Genomic DNA, 26,793 nt, shown 5'->3' on the forward strand with positions numbered 1-26,793 from the left:
CGAGGTCGCCTTGGAGAAAGGCATTGTTGACATCTAATTGATGTAGGGACCATTTTTTAACAGCTGCAATGGATAGCAGGACGCGAACTGTAACTAATTTGGCGACAGGAGCAAAGGTGTCATGGAAATCAAGGCCCTCTATTTGAGTATATCCCTTTGCGACAAGACGAGCTTTGTAACGTTCAATAGAGCCATCAGCTTTGAATTTGATTTTGTAAACCCATTTACAACCAATTGCCCTTTTTCCGGAAGGGAGGTCTGTAATGGTCCATGTTTGATTAGCCTCTAAGGCTGCAATTTCTTTTTCCATTGCCTCACGCCAGTGAGGGGATTTGACCGCCTGAGAGAATGAAGTGGGCTCAACTGTAGAGATTACAGAGTTAAGGAAAACCTGGTGAGAGGCTGAAAATTGATTAAAGTGAAGATAGTTAGTGAGTGGATAAGTAACAGTAGAAGAAGGATGGGAGTGACAAACATAATCGTCTAGGTGCGCCGGGGGACGACGGAGGCGTGAAGGCCGAAGGGAATGAGGTGGAGATGACGGTGCCTCTAAAGGTAGGGACGATGGTGCCTCTAGAGGGACCGGCCGGTCATCGAAAGATGGTGGGCTTGATGACCGAGACCGAGGAGGCCCGGGAGTGCTCGTAGGGCGAGAAGGAGAGGGCGGATCGGGAGTGCCGGAAAGGGCATGAGCTGAATCATTGATCCTAGTTGGTGTGCCTATAGGTAGACCGCTTGAGTCCGAAGGAGAAGAAGGAGGAAAGATGAATGAGCCATCATCCGAAATGGAGATCATCGGATGTGTGTGAACCAAAGGAGGGACCCGACCGGTAGTGATCATGGGAAATTTGTTTTCATGGAAGACAACATCACGAGAAGTGATGATTTTTCGAGAATTGAGATAAAAAACGCGATAACCTTTTTGACTGTTGGGGTAACCAACGAAAATACCCGGAGAAGCACGGGAATCGAATTTGGTTTTGACCAATGGTCGTCTAGTAAAACATAGACAACCGAAAACCCGAAGATGATCAAATGTGGGAGGAGATCCCAATAACTTTTCATGAGGAGAAAGACCTTTTAAAGTGGGTGTAGGCAATTTATTAATGAGGTAAACTGCCGTGAGAACACACTCACCCCAAAAGGAAAGTGGAAGATGAGCCTGAAGGCGAAGAGAACGTGCCACCTCTAGAATGTGTCGATGTTTTCTCTCGACGATTCCATTCTGTTATGGAGTATGAGGACAACTAGTCTGATGGAGAATTCCCTTTTTGCGGAACCATGATTGGATGTCATTGTTCATAAATTCGGTACCATTGTCTGAGCGAATGGTTTGAATTTTGGGAACTGGGATCGTTCCTTGTCCGGATTTGAATTGAGAGATGGACGAATTGAATTGAGTAGATATATAATTGGAAAAATTCTTGATTAGTCTAAAGGTGTCGGATTTGTGGGACATTAAAAATATCCAAGTACAACGAGTAAAGTCGTCTATTAAAGTGAGAAAATAACGACAGCCGGAATGAGAGGTGACAGAGAATGGTCCCCATAAATCGGCATGAACGAGTTCAAAAGAACGAGAAGTCGATGTATGACTTAAAGGAAAAGGTAAACGTGTAAATTTGGACAAAGGACAAATTTCGCACGGGATTTTATTAAAAGAAATTAACTTCATACATGGAGTTTTGGAAACTAAATACTTAAAAGAAGTAAAAGAGGGATGTCCTAGGCGCCAATGCCATATATCGGAAACATCTTTATTAATACTAGTATTAGGAACTGAAAACGAACAAATCTTAAGGTCCGTGCGAAGAAAATAAAGGTCATCATGGAGATCACCAAGTCCAATCGTCGCCTTCGTCAATTTGTCCTGAAAGACACAAGAACCAGAATCGAATGTTACCAAACATCGAAGAGAAGTAGTGATTTGAGAAACAGAAATTAAATTGATTTTAAATTCTGGAATGTGTAAAACATTATGAAGTAAAAATTGTTTATTGAAAACAATCGTTCCAATATGATGAATTTTAATGCGTGAACCATCCGGAAGACGGACAAAGTAATTAGATGGGGCATTAGTGTAATAGGAGAAGCGAGATAAGTGACAACAAATATGTTTGGCAGCGCCGGAATCTATAACCCAAGGGGAGGATGAAAAAGAAATACCTGGGAGATTAATGTCCGAACCCGTGAGATGAATTCCAGGTTCGGTTTGACTAGGTGCTGATCGGTGGGTGCCTGCAGAATTCTGGTGCTAATCGAGCATGGACAGCAGCCCACGGTACTGTTCATTGGTGAGGCTGGTGGCTAGAGGCACACCCGTGTTCAGCTCGGCATCGGCAGGGGCAGTCACGGTGGCTGCCACCGAACCGGCTGGTCGGTTTTGCCGTGGGCGAGGTTGCTGGCCTTGTCGGTTCGGGTATCCATGGAGTTGGAAGCAGGTAGCCCGTACATGACCGTGTTGTTGACAATGATCGCAAAACGGACGTGGTCGCTTAGGACGTTGACCGGTTGATTTGTCCATGCGAGGTAGTCGTTGGTCATTGTAGGTGGCAAGAGCGGCGGCTTCCGGTGGAGTTGAAGTGGCAGCCATGATGTTTTGTTGGATCTCTTCTTGCTTAACAAGAGAATGAATTTTCAAGATCGAAGGAAAAGGATCCATTAACAAAACTTGACTTCGAATAGCCGAAAATCTATCATGTAGTCCTTGAAGGAATTCCATGGCGCGTTCTTGATTGGTACGATCAAGTAATGATTTTCCTTGACCACAGATACATGGATCGACCACCATGAGAGATTGTAACTCATCTTGGAGAGTTTTGAGTTTAGTAAAATAGGAAGATACATCATGTCCTTCTTGTTTGAAGGAAGAAATTGCCCGTTTTAATTGATAGATTTTGGGAGCATTGGTTTGGAAGAACCTTTCATAAAGATTACGCCAAATATCGGCGGCACTTTCATCATATAAAACAAAAGAACGAATATCCGGAGCAATAGAGTTGATAATCCAACTACTAACGAGATCATTACACCTTCCCCATGAGTGTAATTGAGTTGGAGAAGTGGGTTTGGGAATAGAACCATCTACAAACCCGAATTTATCTTTAGCTCGAAGAGCCATCTTCATGGCTCTTGACCAAGAGGCATAATTATCTCCGGATAATAATGGAGTGATGAGAATAGTAGTTGGTGAATCAGAGTGATGAACATCAAACATCGGATTAGGTGGAGAGTTTGGAGTATAGTCTCCAGAATCGATATCAGTAGTAGTCATGATAGAAGATATTGATTTTCAAAAAAAATTGGCTCTGATACAATGTGAAGAGGTAAATCACCTCTTGATAATAGAAGATTATAATTAACTGAACACAGAGAGAGAGAGAGAGAGAGAGAGAGAAATCGTGTGGGAGAGAGAGAGAGATGGAAGAAAGAATTCTCTGTGTGTTTATTCATCTAGTTTACATGAGTATTTATAGGTTGACATGTAGGTTACATATAGAAGTAAATCTAGGAAACATGGAAACTTCCTTTAACAAGTTATTACATAAAATAACAATTAATAGTTAGGAAACTATTAATAATTAGGAAACCCTAATTATAGCCAGTTGGGCTTCCTCTTGCTAGTCGGCCGGTCATCCCATGATGTTGGTGGGCTTGTGTATTCTTGGGCTTAGTGATATACCTTAACACATACAACCCCACTATTCAGTCATACTTATAGAACTGACCAGGGTTCGAGTCCTCGCAAGTTCATATTTTTAACAATTTTTTATAAAGTCGTTACAAGAACATACTTTGAGAGCCCCAAAATTGTAAATGGCTTTGGGCCCCATAAGTGGTGGGGCCGGCCCTGCTGGTGGTTTTTTTTTTTTTGTTGAAGGTCCCTGCTCGTGGTTGGTAATGGTTTTTTTTTTTTTTTTTTAAACGACATAAATAATAACCCTCACACGTGCCAAAGATAAGAAGAACTTTGCCTTCTCATTTCGGTTCTTGTGAACTAATAAATCACATTGTACCCCGTAATTTTGGATGTAACTAAATGGGATGTCGAAGTTGTTACGTCAACATAGAAACTTGCAGAAATTGCTCGTGGCTTGTAAAAGTGAAATCGAAGAGAAAAAGTTCGATCAATATAGATGCCCAAGTGAAATGTGAATAATCACAACGATTAAAGAGAATCTTAATTTGGAATTAACAGAAGCAGAAAAAAAAAATTCGATGAAACATGAATGATTAACATGCTCATAATACCATGTTAAATTCATGATTATTTGAAAATTGAAAATGTAAATTGAAATAGTCGATACGATTATTTAATGTCGTTCAGTCGAGAATCTTCCCCCATAATATCGACCTACATCCACGAAAAAACAATAATGGATTTATTAATAGTCACAACAGTCCTGGGTTTGTTCGTTGCGTCAGAGCATCCAAAATAGTCTCCGAAGAGTAAAAGACTTGAATCTATATGTAACCAGCCTAAAGTTCTCTCAACAAAAAAAACTAGTCTAAAGTTGCTAGATAACAAATTTGTTATTGTAGCAAATGTATTATGGCAAAAACTAACATGTAAAAATAATTATTTTGGTGTTAAAGTATAATTTTGCACTGTTAAAGAACTCTCACTCCTCTAAAATTGACCCAAACAATCAAAATTCAAAATCAGAAATCCACACAATCAAAATCAATTACCAAAACGATCTAAATAATATACAGTTCAAACAATCAAAGTTGATGACCTAAATAATAGATTAATAGACAATGAATTAATCAAAATTAATAACCAAACAATCAAAATCAACAACTACCCAAGAAATTAAAATTAGTTACCTAAATACCCAAACAGATAAAATTAGAGTATTATAAGCTTTGGAAGTAATAAAAAAGGAAGAGGGATGATTGTTGAAATTTTTTTTTTTCTTGAAAGTGGGAAAAAATGTTAAATAGGTAGATAAAAAATTTAGGGGGGGTAGTGGAGCAAGACTTTCGCGGACTCTTGAGAGTCCGCGAAAGTCTGAGGCATTCAAATCCAGACATTTGAGAGTCCACGAAAGTCTGAGGCATTCAAATCCAGACATTTGAGAGTCCACGAAAGTCTGAGGCATTCAAATCCAGACATTTGAGAGTCTATGAAAGTCCGAGGCATTCGATTGTAGACAAAATATGTCCCAGACTTTGGTGGACTTCATAGTTTGATGAATTTGTGAAGGATTTGGGACAAATTTGGAAGCCAAAATGTCTTTCAAAAAACAAGAGACATTTGAAGTCCATCATGTGATCAAACAACAATAATAATATTAAAATAATAAATGTCTACCAAATGTCCATCAATGTCCACAAATATTCACAGATGTTTACGAAAGTCGAAAAATATATTTTTGAAATGTTAGTATAAATATATTATTTCATGTGATTAAACAATAATAATAATATTAAAATAATAAATGTCTACCAAATGTCCATCAATGTCCACAAATATTCACAGATGTCTACGAAAGTCGAAAAATATATTTTTGAAATGTTAGTATAAACATATTATTTCATGTGATTAAACAATAATAATAATATTAAAATAGTAAATGTCTACCAAATGTCCATCAATGTCCACAATATTTACAGATGTCTACGAAAGTCGAAAAATATATTTTTGAAATGTTAGTATAAATATATTATTTCATGTAATTAAAAAATAATAATAATATTAAAATAATAAATATCTACCAAATGTCCATCAATGTCCACAAATATTCACAGATGTTTACGAAAGTCGAAAAATATATTTTTGAAATGTTAGTATTAATATATTATTTCATGTGATTAAATAATAATAATAATATTAAAATAATAAATGTCTACCAAATGTCCATCAATGTCCACAAATATTCACAGATGTCTACAAAAGTCGAAAAATATATTTTTGATTAGCACAAATATAATATGCATTACACATTTTGTCAATGGACTCAAGATCTTAAAATGTCCCCAGGACATTTTGTCTATGGATCAAATGTCTTGAAATGTCTATAAAGACATTTTGTCTACAAACTCTCAATGTCTTGAAAATGTCTATGAACACATGTTGTCTATAATAACTCATCTGAAATGTCTTGAAATGTCTACGGGACATTTTGTCTATGAAAGTCTGTGAAAGTCCCGCTCCACTACCCCCTTACTATTGCTAAAACAAGCACCATAACAAAATTTTATGATGTTGTCACTTGTCATCCACCATGATAGGAACTCATTTTTGGTTAATTAAGCATGGGAGGACATAAATGTCTTATTGAGAAAGCAGAATGAAAATCCTGTCATCTCACTCCAGAATTGCACGAGGATTTGGGAATCTTGACACCATAATCACGTGGGATATGAAAATAATTGGAAATCTAGTAGAATCCAATTAATGACCCACGACCACCTGAAAGAAACAAAGTATCTATAGAAACTCCAATCATGCATGTCACCATAAACAATCAATCATTTGTTTCTTTTATCTTTTAGTAGTTGTCCATTTAACATAAAATAACTATTCTTCACCCATGTGCATAATGATTTTTTTTTTTTTTTTTTGTTGAAAGTGCATAATGATTCTTTCAACAAAAAAAAATGTCCATAATGATTCAACCTGGGGTTATGCTCACGGGTGGAAAAAAGACCCGTAAAACCGCTACCGATCCGTTCGCTCGAGGAAAAAAAGACCCGTGGACACCCGACGTTCAAAACGGTCACTAACCGACCGGCCCGGAGAACTAGGTGGGCCGGTCATGATCAAATTTTTATGTCGGCTGACCATCCGCTGACCGACCGTTTCAAATGATCGAATGACCGACCGAATTATTTTAAGAAAACTATGCTATAATTCTATACAGAATTATCTACAGTAGACAAGTAATCTATTATATAAAACAGAAGGGAAAACGATGACTGGGACAAACATCCTTATTTAATTATGCATATTGTCTAGAAGCCCTCCTCAATATTTAAAATATAGTCCTTCGTAGAATAAAAGTTACCTATTTAAAAAACAATAATCCTTTCCTTCTTAGAAATAAAATAACTAATTTAAGAAAAAAAGAAACAAAATAAATTTCAAGGGTTAAAGAAAGAAATTAAAATCTCTCTCTCTCTCAATAAAATAATAACTAATTTAAGAGAAAAGAAACAAAAAAATAATACCAAAAAATGATAACTAACAAAAATCTCTCTCTCTCTCTCTCAGTAAAATATAAAATAAATTTTGTAACATTTGATTGATATAAGTGTCCGTGCCCTAGGGCACGGGATATACCCTAGTATAAATAAAAGTTGACAAGTCTTTAGGATTATTATCATTTGCCGGCTTATGTAACTAGTTGGACAAATAATATTTCATGTAAAGTCGACTATAACATATAGTCACCTATGTAGATATACTTATTTTAAATAACAATCCATCACAAACAGTTTACTTATTTATTAATATACTTTTGTTTGGTAACGAAAATGATTTATAAGTTTCTGCAAAATTTGAATGGGAAAATCCGGACCGAGACCGTCCGATGTCCGATTGGTCCGACAAAATAAAAGGTCTTGGACGGTTAATGGACAAATAATTCTTGAAAATGACCGCGCGAGACCGCCCGATTAAATAAGTGGTCGCTGACATTTTATGTTCGAAACCGACCGATCCGATGAAGTTAGAGACCGGTACCGCCCGATCCGATGAAGTTAGAGACCGGTACCGACCGATCCGAACCGATTCCCACCCCTAGTTATGCTTTTCGTTTCCTTTTTTTGTTGCAAGGGGTTTTATGTTTCTAATCTAAGAATTTTGAGGGGTTCAACCATTTCCAATCCAAAACGAAATTTAAAATAATAATAAAGAGTCATTTTTTTTTGGCCCATACTTTGTGACCAGCTTCCTTTTTGGCTCCTTATTTTTCATAAATTCAAATATGACTCTCTTTTTTAGTGTAAATGTCATAACTACCCTTCCTATAAATATTTTTTCAAAATAAAATTAATCATAAAACATGAATTTCCACCTCACTTCCACCTCACTTCCACCTCATCTCTCTCTCTCTCCACCTCACCTCTCTTCAACTCACCTCTCTCTCCAACTCACTTTTTTCTCTTTTCCGACGAAGGTCGCCGACCAGAAAATTTTCCGGGCGACGACCTTCAAACATAAAAAGCTTGTGATGATCATCACTATTGTTGTTGTTGTGGCCAACAGATGAAGTGGTCCCATTAGGGTTTTGAGTATGAAGATCCCAAGGAGATTCAGAAACTTCTCTGATGCTCCTGCTCTTGAAAACCCTAATGGGTCTGAATGGATGCTTCTGTTTATTTGATTCTCGCTCATGCTCTTGAAAATCCAAGAAAAAACACACAAAGAGTTCAGAAACTTCTCCGACGCTCAAGACAGACAGATTGTCCTTTGCAGTTGAAAATTGAGTATTGAATAAACCTTGGAATTCTTGGATTCAACGTACCTTCTTCGAGGTGATTTGCTGCCCTTTTATAGGCTGCTTTGGACAGACTATTAATAGACGGTGTGGATGAGGCGGTTGAGATCCACCGTTCGGGATTGAAACTACTCTTTGGTAGTTAGGAGATTTAGAGTTTCCTCTTTGAGTTTATCTCGTATATCAGATATATAGAAGTTCCTATGTTGTAGGATCCTTGCTAGATATCTTGCCGAGTTGATAGATTCTCTAGGAGATGTTTCCTCCTCTGAGACTCTGGAAGCCCAAGTTACGTAAATATTTAGGATCTTGACCGGCTAAGATCTTTGATAAGATTCAGGATTGAATCGGTAAGCGTGAGGCGTGCTTCTACCTTCCCATGTTTAGGGCTTAAGGCATCGACCTTGCTTACGTTTACTTCCCTAGCCTTCTCGCAAATCCCATGACAGACCTGGTTGTATTTGAGTCATGGCAGGGTTGAAGCTCCTAAGATGATCTTGTCGACCTCCCGATTCTGGGCTTAAGTGGTAGACTTCTTTAGGCTCAACGGTTTGTTGCCTTGAGATAGGTTGATCCGTTGGAATTTTGATCTTTTCTTGACTTATTGACGATAGTCAACTGATGACCATTTTTTATATCATCAATTTGCATAATATTTTAGAGTACATATGGATCAACGTCTATGGAAATAATATATATGAAACATTAATATATTGTAGTTTTTTTTTTTTGATGAAATATATTGTGGTTGTATACTATTACAATATACACTGAAATAATGTATTAGATCAAAGAGAAATGAAGGAGGAAAATCCGCCTAAAACGAATGAAGACGATCCAATAGTACACCTGTCCTGATCCAATGGTTACTAAATATTTATATTTAACAGTATTTGTTTTCTATTTTTTTTAATACTTTCAATATGATCTATGTAAAGCTTATAAATACACTGTACATCAATCAATATATTTTATCTTTAAATTCTCATTATCTCTTGGAACTATTTACATCTCTCTCAAATTCTTACAATTCAAAGTACCATAAATCTCAACCCAATATTCTATCAAAATTAAATCCAATGTGTGAGGGACTACTGTTTGAGGTAATTGTCCCACATTAATGTTGGAAGTGGTTGGGGATAAGTTTTTAGTGGTACGGAAAAGTTCATATCTTGTGCTACTAATTAACTTGTGGGGCAAAGCCCAACACAAATTACACACTAAACACATGACTACTTAGAACTTATAAGTATTGGTTCCAAATATTATATATAATAATTGTACAAAAGGGTTTCATTAGCTAGACATGAGCAGTGTGAAGACAGACATGGAAGGAGAAGTAGTACTCAACAATAAACTTGACAACCATCAAGAACAAGAAGAACCCAAGAAAACCAAGAACAATAGATTTTTTAAGTCATGGCTTCTTCTCTTAAATTGTTTACTTTTGTCTGTTGGACAAGTAGGAGGCCCTTTGTTACTAAGACTGTATTTCTTACATGGTGGCCAAAGAAAATGGCTAACAGGTTTCTTACAAACTGCAGCATTCCCATTCCTACTCATCCCAATATTTGTTTCGTGGCTTCGATCTCATTCCCGTATTCAAGAACTTACAAGTCCTACAAAAGAGTTAGGGTTTCTACTTAGTCCTAAACTCGTCGTCGCAGCTGCTGTTATAGGCACGATAGTTGGGTTAGACAGCTTTCTCTTCGCTCTAGGTTTAAGTTATCTCCCAGCTTCAACTTCAGCATTATTAATGGCTACTCAACTTGCTTTCACTTCTATATTTGCTTTGATTCTTGTTAAGCAAAAGTTCACTCCTTTTTCGGTTAATTCGGTTCTATTATTGACTCTGGGGTCTGTAGTTTTGGGTTTTCATACTAATGGTGATAGACCTGCTGGTGTTTCTCATGAACAATACTTCTTAGGTTTCTTTATGACACTCAGTGCAGCAGCACTTTTAGGGTTTATGTTGCCTTTGATCGAATTTGCTTACTTGAAGTTTGGTAAGGCAATTACATTCGATTTGGTCCTTCAGTTTCAGTTTTTGGTAGCCATGTTTGCCACTATTTTTTGCACTATTGCTATGATCATCAACAAAGACTTTCAGGTATATTTTAACTTCCATTTTTGATTGATATTCTGACTAAACTAGTTCAATAAATTTGTGCAAAATATCTAATTTCATACCCAAATTTGACTTCGACCCGCTAGTACGAGGATAAAGGAATAATTAAACATAATAAATCAAATTCATAACCAACAATAATACTTGGCCCGATAAAAAGTGGCCAGAATGACCGAACAAGATAAATTTTGCACATGGCGTCAGCATCACGTCATCGTGACGTTTGCAATTTACCCTGTTCAGATCATTCAGACAGCTTTTTGTCGGGATAAATGGCATTTTCCATTCATAAGGGTAGCTAGGTTCTTTTTGTATCATAAATTATAGCTAGGTTTTGGTACTAAGATTTATCTAACCTTATGGAAATTGTTTTATAGGCTATTAGCAGAGAAGCAAAAGAATATGGGCTTGGGGAGACAAATTATTATATTGTATTGGTAGGGGCAGCCATATTAATGCAATGTATGCTTTTAGGGAACTTAGGTGTGATATTTTGTTCCACATCTCTCTTCAGTGGAGTTCTTCTTGCTGTTCTCCTTCCTATTCAACAAATCTTTGCCATTATTTTCTTTGGTGAGAAGTTCAACTCTGAAAAGGGGATGTCTCTAGTATTGTCCATTTGGGGATTTGTTTCTTATTTCTATGGTGAATACAAACAGACCAAGAAAAATAAGAAGCTGCCTATCACCAACCAATAAAAACAATTAGAGCAACGCTAAATGGCCGAAAAAGTGGAGCGAACAGGCTCAATGTTGATGTGGCCAACTTCCATTGGACGGTTTACGTTTGAAGAGAATTGACCCGCCCAATGGAAGTCGCTACAATGGTGTTCGGCCTGTGGTTAGTCCCATTTTTCGGGCAATTTAGAATTACACAAACAATTAATGTATCCAAATATTCCATTCTAAATCCCTATATATCAACACTGTGTAAGCCTTGTATTTCTTTTCTTTCTTTTTCGAAGATGACTTTCTTTGAATCTGTTGTTGACTGTGTTTTCTTTGTATCTTATAAGTATTTGTATGTAGAGACTAGTTCTGAAATGTTCATGGTTGAAATATGTAAAGTGGGTACTTGGGATATACCTTTTCCTTCTTTTATTTTTGTAAATTGGTGATATATTAAAAGACCAAGGAGAATACAATTGGTATCTGGAAATATTGAATTCGGTCACCCAATACCGAACTACCTATGTTACTAGACCTTTTTCCGGTATGCTCGAACAGACGGGTATCTTGGAATTTCGGTCGAACCAGGCCGTATTTACCTTTGTGTTAAACAACATCTTTTCTTCGTATAACCAACAAATTGATTTTTTAGAGTCATTTTCTATTTCCTCAAAAACTGTGGAAGTTTCATTCATGGTGGTTTGCAACAATGGGGTTAGGGATTCTCGTGGCTTCCTAGTTTTAACAAAGAGATTCTCGTGGAATAAAATGGGTGTTTAGGGATTTGAGTTTTGGAGAGTTAGGGTTGAGATAGAAAGATGACTAAAGTGGATGATATAAACCCTAAAAGTAAGTTTTTTTTCGAGCAAAGCAAACATCTATTAAAAGCGAGATTACAAAGTTCAGCTCGAGGGCATCATTCAAAAAGCGTCAAGAGGACTAAACAAGTAATGAGTTAACTGCTAGAAATTCTGAAACTAAATAACTAAAAATGAGTTTTAACCCATTGCAAGGGATGACCCTTTAACCAAGCTTGGACAATGATAATTGACCAAGTCAATCGGTTGATGGAGAGGCCCTTTAACGATATCCAAAGTCCTATAAAAACTTCCCTTTGAAATTTTAAGTTAGAATTTTGTGGGTAATTGAGATTTGTTGTCTGGGGTCGTCTTTTTTTTTTAAAGAGACCAACATTTGGGGATGTCAGGGCAAAAGGAAAAAGGAAAAGAAGAAGAGAAAAATATTTTACTCCCTAACTTTTTTTAAGGTCTCTAACAGAATTGATGGAGATGAAGGATTGAAGGCAATGAGATTTGATAAGCACGATACCACCAAATTTAAACTCTTACAGAAACTAACCTAAAACCCAACTAAACAACGGGCCTAAAAGGCTAAAACCAACTGAATTACGTGCCTTAAAAAGCGCGACTAAACTACTTTATATATACATTTAATAACACAAGTTCAATAAATCATGGATTCCACCTCCTTTAGGAATTGAACCTAGGACCTCCAGAGTTTTAGAGTTTATGTCGACACTATCGGCCAATTAGGCAACCAAGTGATGACCGAAAGAATTACTATGATTGTTGAACAATGCATTCAAAATTGAAAAAGTTGGTCATCTCGGTATTTCTTCTACTTAAGGGGGGCACGCAGGAAACTGGTTATACTTTAGGGGGCCGATCAAGAAATAACTCTTAAAAATTTTGAGTTTTTGATTGAGCCGACTTAGAATTAAGTGCTACCATATCATCTTAATACCCAAATTCGTAATAGTTTTTTGCAAATTAGGTCTTGCACTGGACACGCTCAAAAGTCGTTGGCACATTTTTATTTATTTTGACTTGGACTTCACGAGTCATTTACATTTACATAGCATTTGATACATCATGAACATAATATGGACTACATCATGAACTGGATGAGCACTATAACATCATCATTAAGATATCTTGGGCTGTACATCATGACTGGCACAAGATACATGTTCTACGGGACGGCTCGACCCATGTGTGAAGATGAGTCTGATTGGGCCGACCTGTGTCTGTAGGTGGGCTAGCGCAGCCCAACCCATTTGATACCATTATGCTACATTTCATTCTAATTATTGGTGGGCAACTAAAGGTTCTAAATTAAAAAGGTAAACATTTAAGAACTCATATCAATATCAATGAAGTGCCTTATTGTTGGACTTCTAAAGTCTAGCTGTCTGGGTACTGCTTTCCAAAAAAAAGTAGGTAGTAGATTCTTTTTTAATTTTGACATTGGACTCCTCGATCATTACATTTCTGTGGCAATGACATCATGAATAGCAACTGCAGTATCTTTAATTTTGAGTGCCCAGATTTTCTTTAGAAATTGGATATATCTTCCAAGTTCAATTGTTTTTGTTTTCTCTCAAATTGGGACCTTATCTAGTTCAGGGGTTTGCCATTAAATAACTGGTTATTGCTTGGTTATTAACGGTTACCTATGTCATTATTGAACTGCCCGTTATACTTAAGCAATTACTTTTAAGTCTTTCTATTCTTGAGAAACTATTAATACACCCCCGAATTTATGTTTAATACTTCTTTGTCCCATTAGTTTCCATTCCAATTTATTTCTTACCTAATAATCTTGCACCTGAAGGAGTTTATTGGAAAAATTGATAAAATACAAAGAAGTTTTTGGTAGGGGCATAATAGGAAGAATTCAAAGATGCATTACGTGAGTTAGAGTAAATTGCAGGCCAAACAAAAAGAGAGAAGTTTAAGAATACAAAATATGGAGATAGTTAACAAGTCATTGGTAGGGAAACTAATATGGAGATTCCAAACTGAACCTGAAGCATTATGGGTTAAACTTCTTAAAGTAAAGTATCTTAAAAATTCAAATTTTTGGAATTATAAACCTAAACTAGTTCAATAAATTTGTGGAACTAGCAAAGAACCAGAAAGACATATTAACCAGAAAGTCACAGTACAAATCAATCAAAAACACTATACCTTCAACCTCCTGCAATGTGGACTAGCAAAGAACCTGGCTATGGCGTTGTTTTTGGAAGAGTTGTAAAGTAGGGCATAGGGTACAAAAGATTTCTATGGCGCTAACTTCAGAACTCTCCCCCAACTAAAGCGACGTCACTTAGATTTAATACACAAGTCACGAAATTGTGCTCTGGGTCTAGAGAAGAAGAGGAGGATGTTGACCATGTATCTAAGAGATGTAAACTAGCAAAAGAGATAAAGCACTACTCAAATCCCACAGGGTGTTATTGAGATTCGATGTGGTTGGTTAAGAGATGAAGAAGACGCTGAGAATTCTTGGCTAAATATATATACTCTATGGTTTATATGGAAGGCGAGAAACAAATGGATATTTGAAGGAATAAGACCGAGCTGCTTTGGAATTATCAAAGAGGCAAAAGAGATGTTCGTAGGAAACTCAACCTAGTGGGGTGATGAAACTTAGTTTCGACGAGGCCTTCAAAGAGGGAAAAACAACCGTTAGGGTATTGTAGATATTGGAATAGTGAAATCGTCTTGGAAGAAACGAAGTGCATAAAGGGGTCGAGTGCTACAGAAGTTGAAACTCGCGCGTTAAAGCTTGTAGTCCATATTATTAATCGAAGACGATGACAACCTGGCATTATTGAAGGAGATATAATGAAAATCTTTAAAACTCACACAAACATTAGTGCAGATTTGTCCTGGAAAGTTCAACATATCATGTCTCAAATTCAGGAGGAGTGTAACTCCCGAGCTCAACTACTATTAAATTTTGTGTTCGTAATTGCAATAGATTGCGCATTTACTCGCTCGAGATGTTTTTTCTGTTGAAAGCCATAGCCTTCGGGAATCCAATCAGATCCCAAGCTTCATTGTAAGTCATTTGGAGGTAGATAAATCCAACGTTCTTTCGGATATTTGATTTGAATAAAGTATAGGCTGAGTCTTGTTTCATCAAAAGAAAAAAACAATTACAATTGAAAAATACTTGTATGTTACACATGATGGTCTTCCAACAATGATAAGCTCAGAGAAACCAGCTATGACGATACCCAATAGTTGTTCTCCATGCTTAAGTAGTAATCAATAGATGACCTATTTCTGGTCTGTGCATATATGAAACAACATTAAGAGCATCTTCAATGGCACACTCTAACAAATACTCTAAAACTCCTAGTTGTCAAGTGTCAATGAAGATTCTCTTTCCTAAGAGCATCTCCAATGGTACTCTAACAAACACTTTAAAAGTCTACATATCAAGTGTCAATGAAGATTCTCTTTTTTGAGTGTCAATACAGATACACTCTAAATATTTTTTGTCTCTAATGGAGATTTCTCGAATACCTCTACTTAATGCACAGGTCACTCCTCAATTCAATAGATAAAAAGAAGTTAAAAAACAAGGATTCCTATTGGTTAGAATTTTAAAATGACACTTAGAGAGTCTCAAGGAGACACTCTAATTTTAGAGTGTCCCGCTTGAGAGTCTTCATTAATAAATGTTCCACATCATCATAGACAGGGTCGTGGATGGGTCAGTGCGGGCAGGGCACCCGTACTGGGCCCCCACCACAAAGGGCCCATTTAGTTTTGTAGATTATGTCTCGGAAGGTATATGAGAAAAATAAGAAACTTCACTACAATGGATGTGTACTAGCTCTGCTGGGAAGGTGCTTGGTCTTTGTGTAACAACCCTAAGTAATATAGGGGGTGTCTATAGCAAGATGGCACTTATATCCCCACGGTAGCCAGATTTCAATTTTAGGGTCCACTTTCACTAAAGTAAAAGTTAGGATTCCCTATAGCAATAGACCCATCAAATTAATAACCCAGCAACTCATCTCTTTCCCTCTTACTTGGTTAAACCTGTGAGATTGTGAGAAACTCTAAAGTGAGGGTTTTGTTTAGTGGGAAATTGAAGGTGTAGTGAGAGAAAGTGAAGACTAAGAGGGAAACAACAAAAGGGTTTTGCTAGGGATTTGGTTTCTTCTTCTTTGTGCTCCATTATCAAGTAGGTTTCTTCTTCCCTAGGGTTTACATAGCTCTCTTTAATTTTTAACCTAGTTTTGGATAGTAAGACTATAATAGCTTTGAACCATTGTTGTTTACTAGGTTATCATCAACTTAGAACCATTTAGTAATACAATAGATATCCATTATGATTAGAGACTATTTACAACAACAATATAGTAACCCTAGACGATTATAGTTATATTAATGGGGTATGTATATACCCGGACAGCAACCTAGACTATTAGGATTATATAAACATAGTAGAAAATACATCCGGGCAGCAGCCTAGACGCTAATGATTATTCGTGTTTATGTTATTGTTATTGATAATTGATTGTATGAAATTATTTGTGTGATATTGGAGCATGAGTGCTACCAATAGTTGTGTGATATATTGCTTTAGGTTGTTAACCTAGAAAGCATAGGCTAGTCGGACCCAAGACTGGTTGGCTCGACATGTGAGTCGATTGCAAACATTAGTTATTTATGTGATATTAGATAACTTGGTGGACCATGATCTTGAGTTTTGTTAATGGAATGAACTAAGACTGGTTGGCTCGACATGTGGATCGATTGCAAACACGGGTTTGTCAATGTGATATTGGACAACCCAGTGGACCAGGGGTTTGAGTTCAAATATGGATTGACGATTGTAATCCATAAGTAATCGGTGGTTGGCTCGCTTCCTGCTCATATGTGCTCGTGTTGCACGGATCCCTTTTTTTGGGAGGTATCCATAGTTTATGAAGAGGTCTAAGTCGATGCAAACACAAGATCATTCTTGTGGACCACATACTTCTAGGTTGAGAAGTAATTACCAACTAGAGGTTGGCTCACCTCCTGCTCATATGTAAAGTGCTCGTGTTGCACTGTGCTCGTGTTGCACGGATCCCCTTTTTGGGTGGTATCCTTTGTCTATTGAGAGGTTTAAGACGATGCAAACACGAATGGTAAGTGATGCTATCTCGTGGACCTCAAAATTGGTTATGCCCCTCCAAAAGGGAAGTTGTATTGTATTAATCTCTTCAACCGTGTAATAGGTTGACTTCAATTGTGTTGGTATGAAAGGTGTAACACAATGGACCGTTATTATTGATCTGTTGTTCGATACTTGGTTTTGTGTTGAATTGGTCTATTTAGACCTTAGGTAATTAGAAATCTACTAGCTGGGTTCTGACCCAGCCTACTATTCTTCAGGTGATAGAGATCGGGGAGCGCCACCAGTTTGATCTCAGTTCGTCAGCTCGGAGTTTCTTTCTTAGTGTTCGCTTTCGAGATTAGGTAGTTATTTGGATTTTCGCCTCCTAGACAGTTATTTATTTCATTCGATATTGTCCGACCTACGTGTCGATGATTTAGTAACATTGTTTGAGTTAAGAAAGTTTTAATGGATTTCTTTTAGATGATTTATTGATTCTTATGAGCTTCACATTTGATATTATTTGTCTCTTTTGATGGATATATCGACTATGTTTACTGTTCTGCGGAGAAATGCTTTGAGTTTAGGTTTTCATGGCGGCCGACGTGGAAATCTAGATTTGGGGCGTTACAAAGTGGTATCAGAGCTCTAGGTTCATAAATCCTAGGATCAGTGTGTAGGGTTCAACCCCTCTAATCGCATAGTACGTAGTAAATTTTTGTACGGAGCTCTTGACTGTCTAAGTTCTGACTTGGTTTCTCTTTTGGATTTGAATAGAGTTATGGTTAGCGAAGGGGCTACTGGTCGTGGCAGAGGTCGCCGCAGTGCTCGCACCCGAGGGGGTGGTAGAGGTCGAGGTCGAGGTGTCCTACCTGAGGAAAGGGGTTCTACAGCACCAGAGGCTACACAGGAACAGTCAGGGGGTCATGAGACCACAAATCCTAATCTGAACGGAGGAGAGACAGTGACAATTGATGCAGCCGCATTGTAAAATTTGATTAACATTGCAGCAGAGGCTCAAACAAGGGAACAAGCTCGAACGCAGAATCCGACACTAGAGACGGGAGGTCCTGCTATGAATCTGAGGCCACCGACTAAGATGACCTGGTTGAAGTACTACCATGAGTTTATGAAAATGAAACCGCCAACATTTGATGGGACTGGAGGACCGGTAGAGGCATATGAATGGTGTAAGGAGATAGAGAGGATGTTCGTGGCATTTGATTGCTCCGAGGAATATAAGCAACGGATGGCAGTGTTCCAGTTGAAGAAGAATGCAGCTACTTGGTGGGACACTCAGTCTAGGCTAGTGGATCCGTTGAGGTTCACCTGGGAAGAATTTAAGAAGGTCTTCATGGAAAACTTTATTCCTTTCTCGGCACAACAAACACTTAAGAGGGAATTTCAGGAATTGAAGCAAGGGGAAAATCAATCAGTTTTGGAGTATGAGAATGAGTTTCACAGACTCTCCCTCTTCGCTACTCAACTGATTCCCACAGAGGAGGAAAAGATCGAGAGGTTTGTCAATGGGTTGCGTGACAACATTGCTAGGTACATTGCTGGGCAACCTAGTTTCGACACCTATCAGAAGGTGGTTTCTTGTGCTAAGGTTCACGATGCTCGGATACAGGAGGCAAAGAAGCATAGAGGAATCAAAGTGCAAAGCAAGGGTGAACAAAAGGGGAACAGTAACAATTATGGGAAGGTTGGTTGGAATCAGCGCAACAACTATAATGGTCAACGGGATGGTAAGAGGCCTCGGATCGAGGGAGGCAACAGGGATATGACAGTGGTGACTACAGGTAGGCAACCGCCAGTGACTAATGTTGATGGTGTGGAACAGAGACCATTTAGAGGAGTTTGTTTTAATTGTGAGGAAGTAGGACACAAGTCTTTTGATTGTCCGAGGAGGACTAGAGCTCAGACAGGAAATCAGGGGCGTCATCATGAGCGTAACCCGCAGGGCAGACCACAGGGACGTGGGCAACAACCACAGTTGAATGCCATCCTTCCTAGAGATGACCGCGCACCTACTGATGTGGTGGAAGGTACATTCCTTATTCATACTAGAATGGGTAAAATTTTATTTGATCCTGATGCCATGGGCACATTTATCTCTATTTCTTTTGTTCGTAAGTTACCCATAGAGCTAGATCGATGTGGGAGATCTTTTTCGGTGTCTTCTGCTTGGGGTGGTTTGATTGTGGTAGACCACATCTGTAAGGGGTGTATCATTAGATTGGGTGAGCGAGACTTCGCTGCAGACCTTTTTGTGCTTGAGTTGGTGCGGTATGATGTGATTTTAGGCATGGATTGACTTGCCTCATACCATGCACTTGTGGACTGTTATGCCAAGACAGTCACATTTTCTCTTCCAGGGGAAGAAGTGTTTACAGTGTCAGCGTTGACTTGTCAGATGAGGGAGGTTCACCTGAGTCACGTATAGCTAGAAGAGCATCCGGTAATGAGTGAGGGGCTTGATAGTATTGATGTGGTTAGTGAGTACCACGATGTGTTCAGAGATGTACCAGGGTTGCCACCACGCAGAGAGGTTGACTTCTGCATTCAGTTGGAACCGGGTACTAAACCTATAGCCCGAACTCCTTATCGAATGGCTCCGATAGAACTGCGAGAGCTTAAGGACCAGATTCAGAAATTACTAGATCAGGGGTTCATACGTCAGAGTAGTTCTCCTTGGGGTGCACCTGTTCTTTTTGTTAAAAAGAAAGATGGGTCAATGAGGTTGTGTATCGATTATAGAGAGCTCAACAAGGTTACTGTGAAGAATAAATATCCTTTACCAAGGATTGATGATCTGTTTGATCAACTGAGAGGGACCAAGTGGTTCTCTAAGATTGACTTGAGATCAGGGTACCATCAGTTACGAGTCCGAGAGGAGGACATTCCTAAGACGGCATTTGTGACACGTTATGGTTCATATGAGTTTCTTGTTATGTCCTTCGGTTTGACTAACGCACCTGCAGTGTTTATGGACCTCATGAATCGGGTGTTCCGGGACTTCTTGGATAAATTTGTCATTGTCTTTATTGATGACATTCTTATCTACTCTAAGACTAAGGAGGATCATGAAGATCACTTGAGATTGGTGTTAGAGAGACTGATGGAACATCAGTTATATGCAAAGTTCGAGAAATGTGATTTTTGGCAAGAGGAAGTAAAATTCCTAGGCCATGTTATTTCGAAGGACGGAGTATTGGTTGACCCTTCTAAGGATGAAGCTGTGCTTAATTGGAAGCAGCCTACCTCGGTTACTGAGATTCGCAGTTTTCTGGGATTGGCTGGGTATTATCGTCGGTTCATCAAGGGGTTCTCAAGTAGGGGTGGGAAAAAGATCCGGAAGACCGCTATCCGACCCGTTCGACCGAGATAAAAAGTGTTCATGGACACCCGATGGTCATAACGGTCAGTGTCCGACCGGCCCGAAAGAATTGGCGGACGGTCACGGTCAAAATTTTATGTCGAAGGACCGACCGCTGACCGACCGGTACGAGTGATCGAATATGTTGACCGACTAAACTGTCCTCATTTTTAGAAGTTGACCGTTGAATTTTATAGACATATAAATGTATGATGTTCGTTGGCTATAGTCATATAGTCCTCTGGAAGACCAAACATTAGTGAATGGCTTAATTATATCTTGTCGAATGATGATCAACTGTGTTTTTCTTTTTTATATTTACTTTTGATTTCTTGGCTAAACATCTTCATTGTAAGTAATTTTGTTTGTGGTAATAAAAATAAAGTTCTGAATTAAGTAAATTTATTGGAAAGTCCGGACCGAGACCGTCCGGTGTCCGACTGGACCGGTAAAATAAACGGTCTTGGACGGTCAATGGACAAAGAATTCTTGAGAGTGACCATCCGAGTCCGCCCGAGTAAATAGGTGGTCACCAACAGTTTATGTCCGAGTCGACCGGTTCGATGAAGTTAGAGTCCGATACCGACCGGTCCGGACCGATTCCCACCCCTATTCTCAAGTATTGCAGGACCTTTGACGAATCTTACAAAGAAGGGAGTGACATTCTCATGGGATACGAAGTGTGATGAGGCTTTCAAAGAACTTAAAACGAAGTTGACTACGGCACCGGTGTTGGTCATTCCAGAGAGTGGCACCAGATTTGTGATTTATACAGATGCTTCTATTCAGGGTTTAGGGTGTGTATTGATGCAAAAAGATAAAGTGGTTGCGTATGCTTCTGGGAAGTTAAGGCCACATGAGCAAAACTATCCAACTCATGATTTAGAGTTGGCAGCTATAGTGTTTGCTTTGAAGATTTGGAGGCACTATCTGTATGGTGAGAAGTTCGATCTCTTTACCGATCATAAGAGCCTCAAGTATCTCTTCTCACAAAAGGAGTTGAACATGCGTCAGCGCAGGTGGTTGGAGTTGATGAAGGATTATAACTTCACGGTGCAATACCACCCGGGTAAGGCAAATGTGATAGCCGATGCACTAAGCCGACAACCGAGGGGTATCGTGGCAACATTGATGATGAACCAGTGGAAGATGTTGGAGGATGTAGCAACATACGACATTGACGTGGTTGGGTCAGGAATTGACTCGTTATTTCTGGGTAGTATGGTTGTTAGACCATCTTTGTTGAATCGTATTGTGGATGCCCAAATTGATGATGAGTGGTGCCAGAAACAGGTGTCGTTAATGCAAGAGACTGAGACTGAGTTCAGTACCGGGCAGGACGGCGGATTGAGATTCCGAGGGAGACTATATGTACCGGCAGATTCGGTCTTGAGACAGGATATATTAGATGAAGCACACCGAAGTAAGTACACAGTTCACCCCGGGGGTAACAAGATGTACAAAGACTTGAAGAGGCAGTACTGGTGGTCAGGGATGAAGAAAGATGTTGCGGAGTATGTGAGGAAGTGTAATGTGTGTCAGATGGTGAAAGTGGAAAATCGACATCCATCCGGACTCTTGGAACCGTTGCCCATTCCGGAGTGGAAATGGGAGAATATATCAATGGACTTCATCACGGGTTTACCGCGATCCAGTAGAGGCTTTGACGCTATTTGGGTGATAGTTGACAGGTTGACGAAGTCGGCTCACTTCCTACCAGTGAAGACGACAGATAGTGGGGACCGACTGACACAGTTTTACATTAAGGAGATTGTCAGGTTACACGGAGTCCCGGTGTCTATTGTTTCAGACAGAGATTCGTCCTTTACTTCACGGTTTTGGAAGAGTTTCCAAACCTCTATGGGGACATCTTTACATTTCAGTACAACTTTTCACCCTCAGACTGATGGGCAGACAGAGCGAGTTAACAGAGTACTTGAAGATATGTTGCGATGCTCAATACTAGATCTTGGAGGGAGTTGGCAAGATCATTTGCCTTTGGTGGAATTCGCATACAATAATAGTTACCAATCTAGTATTGGCATGGCACCTTTCGAGGCATTATACGGGAGACCTTGTCGGTCACCATTGTGTTGGACAAAGGCAGGTGACGCTAAACTAGAAGGACCAGAGGTGATTCGGGACACTTCTGAGAAAATTTCTTTGATTCGGAGTAGGCTCCAAGCAGCTCAAAGTCGTCAGAAGAGTTATGCTGACAAGCGACGCAAGGATTTGGAGTTTACCGTTGGAGATGAGGTTTTGTTAAAGGTGTCACCTATGAAAGGTGTTTTACGATTCGGTAAGAGAGGAAAGTTGGCTCCCAGGTATGTTGGACCTTTCAGAATAGTTGAGAAGGTGGGAAAAGTAGCCTATCGTCTTGACTTGCCTGCAAGCTTCACAGGAGTCCACAATGTCTTTCACATTTCGATGCTTCGAAAACATGTGAGAGATGGAGATCAACATTCAGTGATAGATTACCATGATTTGGAACTCCAGCCAAACGTATCATATGAAGAGGAACCAGTTCGTATCATTGATCGTAGAGAACATGTTCTTCGGCGAAAGACGATCCCCATGGTCAAGGTTCAGTGACATCACCACAATGACAAGGAGGTTACTTGGGAGCGTGAGGATGATATGCAGCTTCGTTATCCCCATCTTTTTCTCTCGTCAGGTATGCTCGATTTCGAGGACGAAATCCTCTTTTAGTGGGGAAGATTGTAACAACCCTAAGTAATATAGGGGGTGTCTATAGCAAGATGGCACTTATATCCCCACGGTAGCCAGATTTCAATTTTAGGGTCCACTTTCACTAAAGTAAAAGTTAGGATTCCCTATAGCAATAGACCCATCAAATTAATAACCCAGCAACTCATCTCTTTCCCTCTTACTTGGTTAAACCCGTGAGATTGTGAGAAACTCTAAAGTGAGGGTTTTGTTTAGTGGGAAATTTAAGGTGTAGTGAGAGAAAGTGAAGACTAAGAGGGAAACAACAAAAGGGTTTTGCTAGGGATTTGGTTTCTTCTTCTTTGTGCTCCATTATCAAGTAGGTTTCTTCTTCCCTAGGGTTTACATAGCTCTCTTTAATTTTTAACCTAGTTTTGGATAGTAAGACTATAATAGCTTTGAACCATTGTTGTTTACTAGGTTATCATCAACTTAGAACCATTTAGTAATACAATAGATATCCATTATGATTAGAGACTATTTACAACAACAATATAGTAACCCTAGACGATTATAGTTATATTAATGGGGTATGTATATACCCGGACAGCAACCTAGACTATTAGGATTATATAAACATAGTAGAAAATACATCCGGGCAGCAGCCTAGACGCTAATGATTATTCGTGTTTATGTTATTGTTATTGATAATTGATTGTATGAGATTATTTGTGTGATATTGGAGCATGAGTGCTACCAATAGTTGTGTGATATATTGCTTTAGGTTGTTAACCTAGAAAGCATAGGCTAGTCGGACCCAAGACTGGTTGGCTCGACATGTGAGTCGATTGCAAACATTAGTTATTTATGTGATATTAGATAACTTGGTGGACCATGATCTTGAGTTTTGTTAATGGAATGAACTAAGACTGGTTGGCTCGACATGTGGATCGATTGCAAACACGGGTTTGTCAATGTGATATTGGACAACCCAGTGGACCAGGGGTTTGAGTTCAAATATGGATTGACGATTGTAATCCATAAGTAATCGGTGGTTGGCTCGCTTCCTGCTCATATGTGCTCGTGTTGCACAGATCCCTTTTTTTGGGAGGTATCCATAGTTTATGAAGAGGTCTAAGTCGATGCAAACACAAGATCATTCTTGTGGACCACATACTTCTAGGTTGAGAAGTAATTACCAACTAGAGGTTGGCTCGCCTCCTGCTCATATGTAAAGTGCTCGTGTTGCACTGTGCTCGTGTTGCACGGATCCCCTTTTTGGGTGGTATCCTTTGTCTATTGAGAGGTTTAAGACGATGCAAACACGAATGGTAAGTGACGCTATCTCGTGGACCTCAAAATTGGTTATGCCCCTCCAAAAGGGAAGTTGTATTGTATGAATCTCTTCAACCGTGTAATAGGTTGACTTCAATTGTGTTGGTATGAAAGGTGTAACACAATGGACCGTTATTATTGATCTTTTGTTCGATACTTGGTTTTGTGTTGAATTGGTCTATTTAGACCTTAGGTAATTAGAAATCTACTAGCTGGGTTCTGACCCAGCCTACTATTCTTCAGGTGATAGAGATCGGGGAGCGCCACCAGTTTGATTTCAGTTCGTCAGCTCGGAGTTTCTTTCTTAGTGTTCACTTTCGAGATTAGGTAGTTATTTGGATTTTCGCCTCCTAGACAGTTATTTATTTCATTCGATATTGTCCGACCTACGTGTCGATGATTTAGTAACATTGTTTGAGTTAAGAAAGTTTTAATGGATTTCTTTTAGATGATTTATTGATTCTTATGAGCTTCACATTTGATATTATTTGTCTCTTTTGATGGATATATCGACTATGTTTACTGTTCTGCGGAGAAATGCTTTGAGTTTAGGTTTTCATGGCGGCCGACGTGGAAATCTAGATTTGGGGCGTTACACTTTGCTTACTAGGTCTTGGGTTCAACTCCCATGAAAAACATTTTTTTCGATTTTTTTAAGTTGTAACAACCTACTCTCTCAATCTCTCTCTCTTTAGACTTCTCTCACTTTTAAATCTCTATGTAACCTTTTTTTCTTAATAATTTTTCTCTAACAATCTATCTTTCCAAACTTTAATTTCAAATTATGTGAAATAGAAAAGGCGAAGCTCTAAATTTTGTAAAATCCTACACGAATTGCAGGACTTTTATTTGGTTAGGACAATCATAGAGCAACGCCATTCATTTGGGTCTATTAATGACTTATTATAACGTTTTAGAGGTAATTATTTCAAACTTGTGTTTATTACTTCCGTGTAAAAAAATATTTTACCTCGGATTTGAAAAAAAGGGCCCTGATTGAAATTTGGCACAGGGTCCCAAAATTGTCAGCCATGGCCCTAATCATAGAGTGTCCCGTTGGAGAATTTTAAAGTCACACTTAGAGAGTCTCTTTTGAGAGTCTCTATTCATAAATGTTCCACATCATCATAAAGTGTCCTGTTTTTTAATAAAATCTCGATAAATCCTAAGTAGCACTCTTAGTTTTGGAGTTTGAGTGTCCTATTGGAGATGCTCCAAGTGTCAATATAGAGACACTCTAAATATTTTTTTGTCTCCAATGGAGATCTCTAAAATACCTCTACCTAATACACATGGCACTCTTCAATTCAATAGATAAAAAATAGTTAAAAAGCAGGGGTTTCTATTGGTTAGAATTTTGGAGTGACACTTAGAGCATCTCCAATGGGGCACTCAATCTCTAACACTTAGAGTGCCACACATGACTTTTTGGAGTTTTTGTTAAAAATCCATCTCCAATGGAACACTTTGTTAGACACTCTAATATGAGGTGGACACATTTATTATAGAGTGTCTAGAGAGAGAAACTCTAAAATGAGAGTGTCTACTTGAGATTGGTTGGTGCTATTTACAGAGCTATTAAGTACTATTTACAGGTCTGGCTATTTGTAGATCTACTTTTTTACTATTTACAAATTTTTTGACTTTATAACAACTTATTAGTTATTTAGAATAGAACCCCTATTTTAGAGATAGGTCCTTCCTTTCCATCTAAAATGCTGAAAAAATAAATATCAAACCGACCGAAAATATTGAAAAATTATACATCAAATTGACCGAAAATGTTGAAAAATTAAAAATCAAACTGACCTAAAATGTTGAAAAATTAAAAATCAAATCGACCGAAAATGATGAAAAATTAAACATCAAAATGACCAAAATTAAGAAAAAAATTAAACATCAAAATCAAGTTTCTTCACAGAAAATTTCTTCGCACAAAATTTCGTCACCGAAATTTGTTGGTAAAAACGTCACCGAAATTTATTGGTAAAAACGTCACCGAAAATGTTCATCGTTCTAAGCATTATTTCAGCGAAAATTTGAGTCGTTCACTTACAATGTTGACCTAGAAATCTGAGTTTTTTAGGATAATCACCACAAATTAGTTTATCTTACCTTTAAAGTTATGTCTTTACTTAGAATGTTGTTATATGAGTCCAATGAAGAGTTGTAGTTGAGTTCTTCAATTCAAACTTTTCCATTAATGAAGTCTCTTGACCACCAAGCTCCTGTTGGAATTTTTCA

At 38.4% G+C, this 26,793-nt stretch overlaps 2 protein-coding genes across 2 annotated transcripts; both read left to right on the top strand.

Moving 5' to 3' along the window:
- The first annotated feature begins 9,410 nt into the window (after window positions 1–9,410).
- Window positions 9,411–11,657, top strand: LOC147565179 (purine permease 1-like). Its single transcript, XM_086651675.1, has 2 exons — window positions 9,411–10,557; window positions 10,953–11,657. Exons 1-2 carry the CDS (start codon window positions 9,754–9,756, stop codon window positions 11,271–11,273), a joined length of 1,125 nt encoding a protein of 374 aa, XP_086507801.1. The 5' UTR covers window positions 9,411–9,753; the 3' UTR covers window positions 11,274–11,657.
- A 6,285-nt stretch (window positions 11,658–17,942) lies between these two features.
- Window positions 17,943–25,003, top strand: LOC147565180 (uncharacterized). Its single transcript, XM_086666611.1, has 2 exons — window positions 17,943–19,216; window positions 24,793–25,003. Exons 1-2 carry the CDS (start codon window positions 18,244–18,246, stop codon window positions 24,822–24,824), a joined length of 1,005 nt encoding a protein of 334 aa, XP_086522737.1. The 5' UTR covers window positions 17,943–18,243; the 3' UTR covers window positions 24,825–25,003.
- Window positions 25,004–26,793: the final 1,790 nt, after the last annotated feature.

This window comes from Eschscholzia californica, unplaced genomic scaffold (genome assembly GCF_041429995.1).
Source record: "Eschscholzia californica isolate CP2 unplaced genomic scaffold, dmEscCali1.0.p SCAF_1, whole genome shotgun sequence".
NCBI classification, from domain to species: Eukaryota; Viridiplantae; Streptophyta; class Magnoliopsida; order Ranunculales; family Papaveraceae; genus Eschscholzia; species Eschscholzia californica.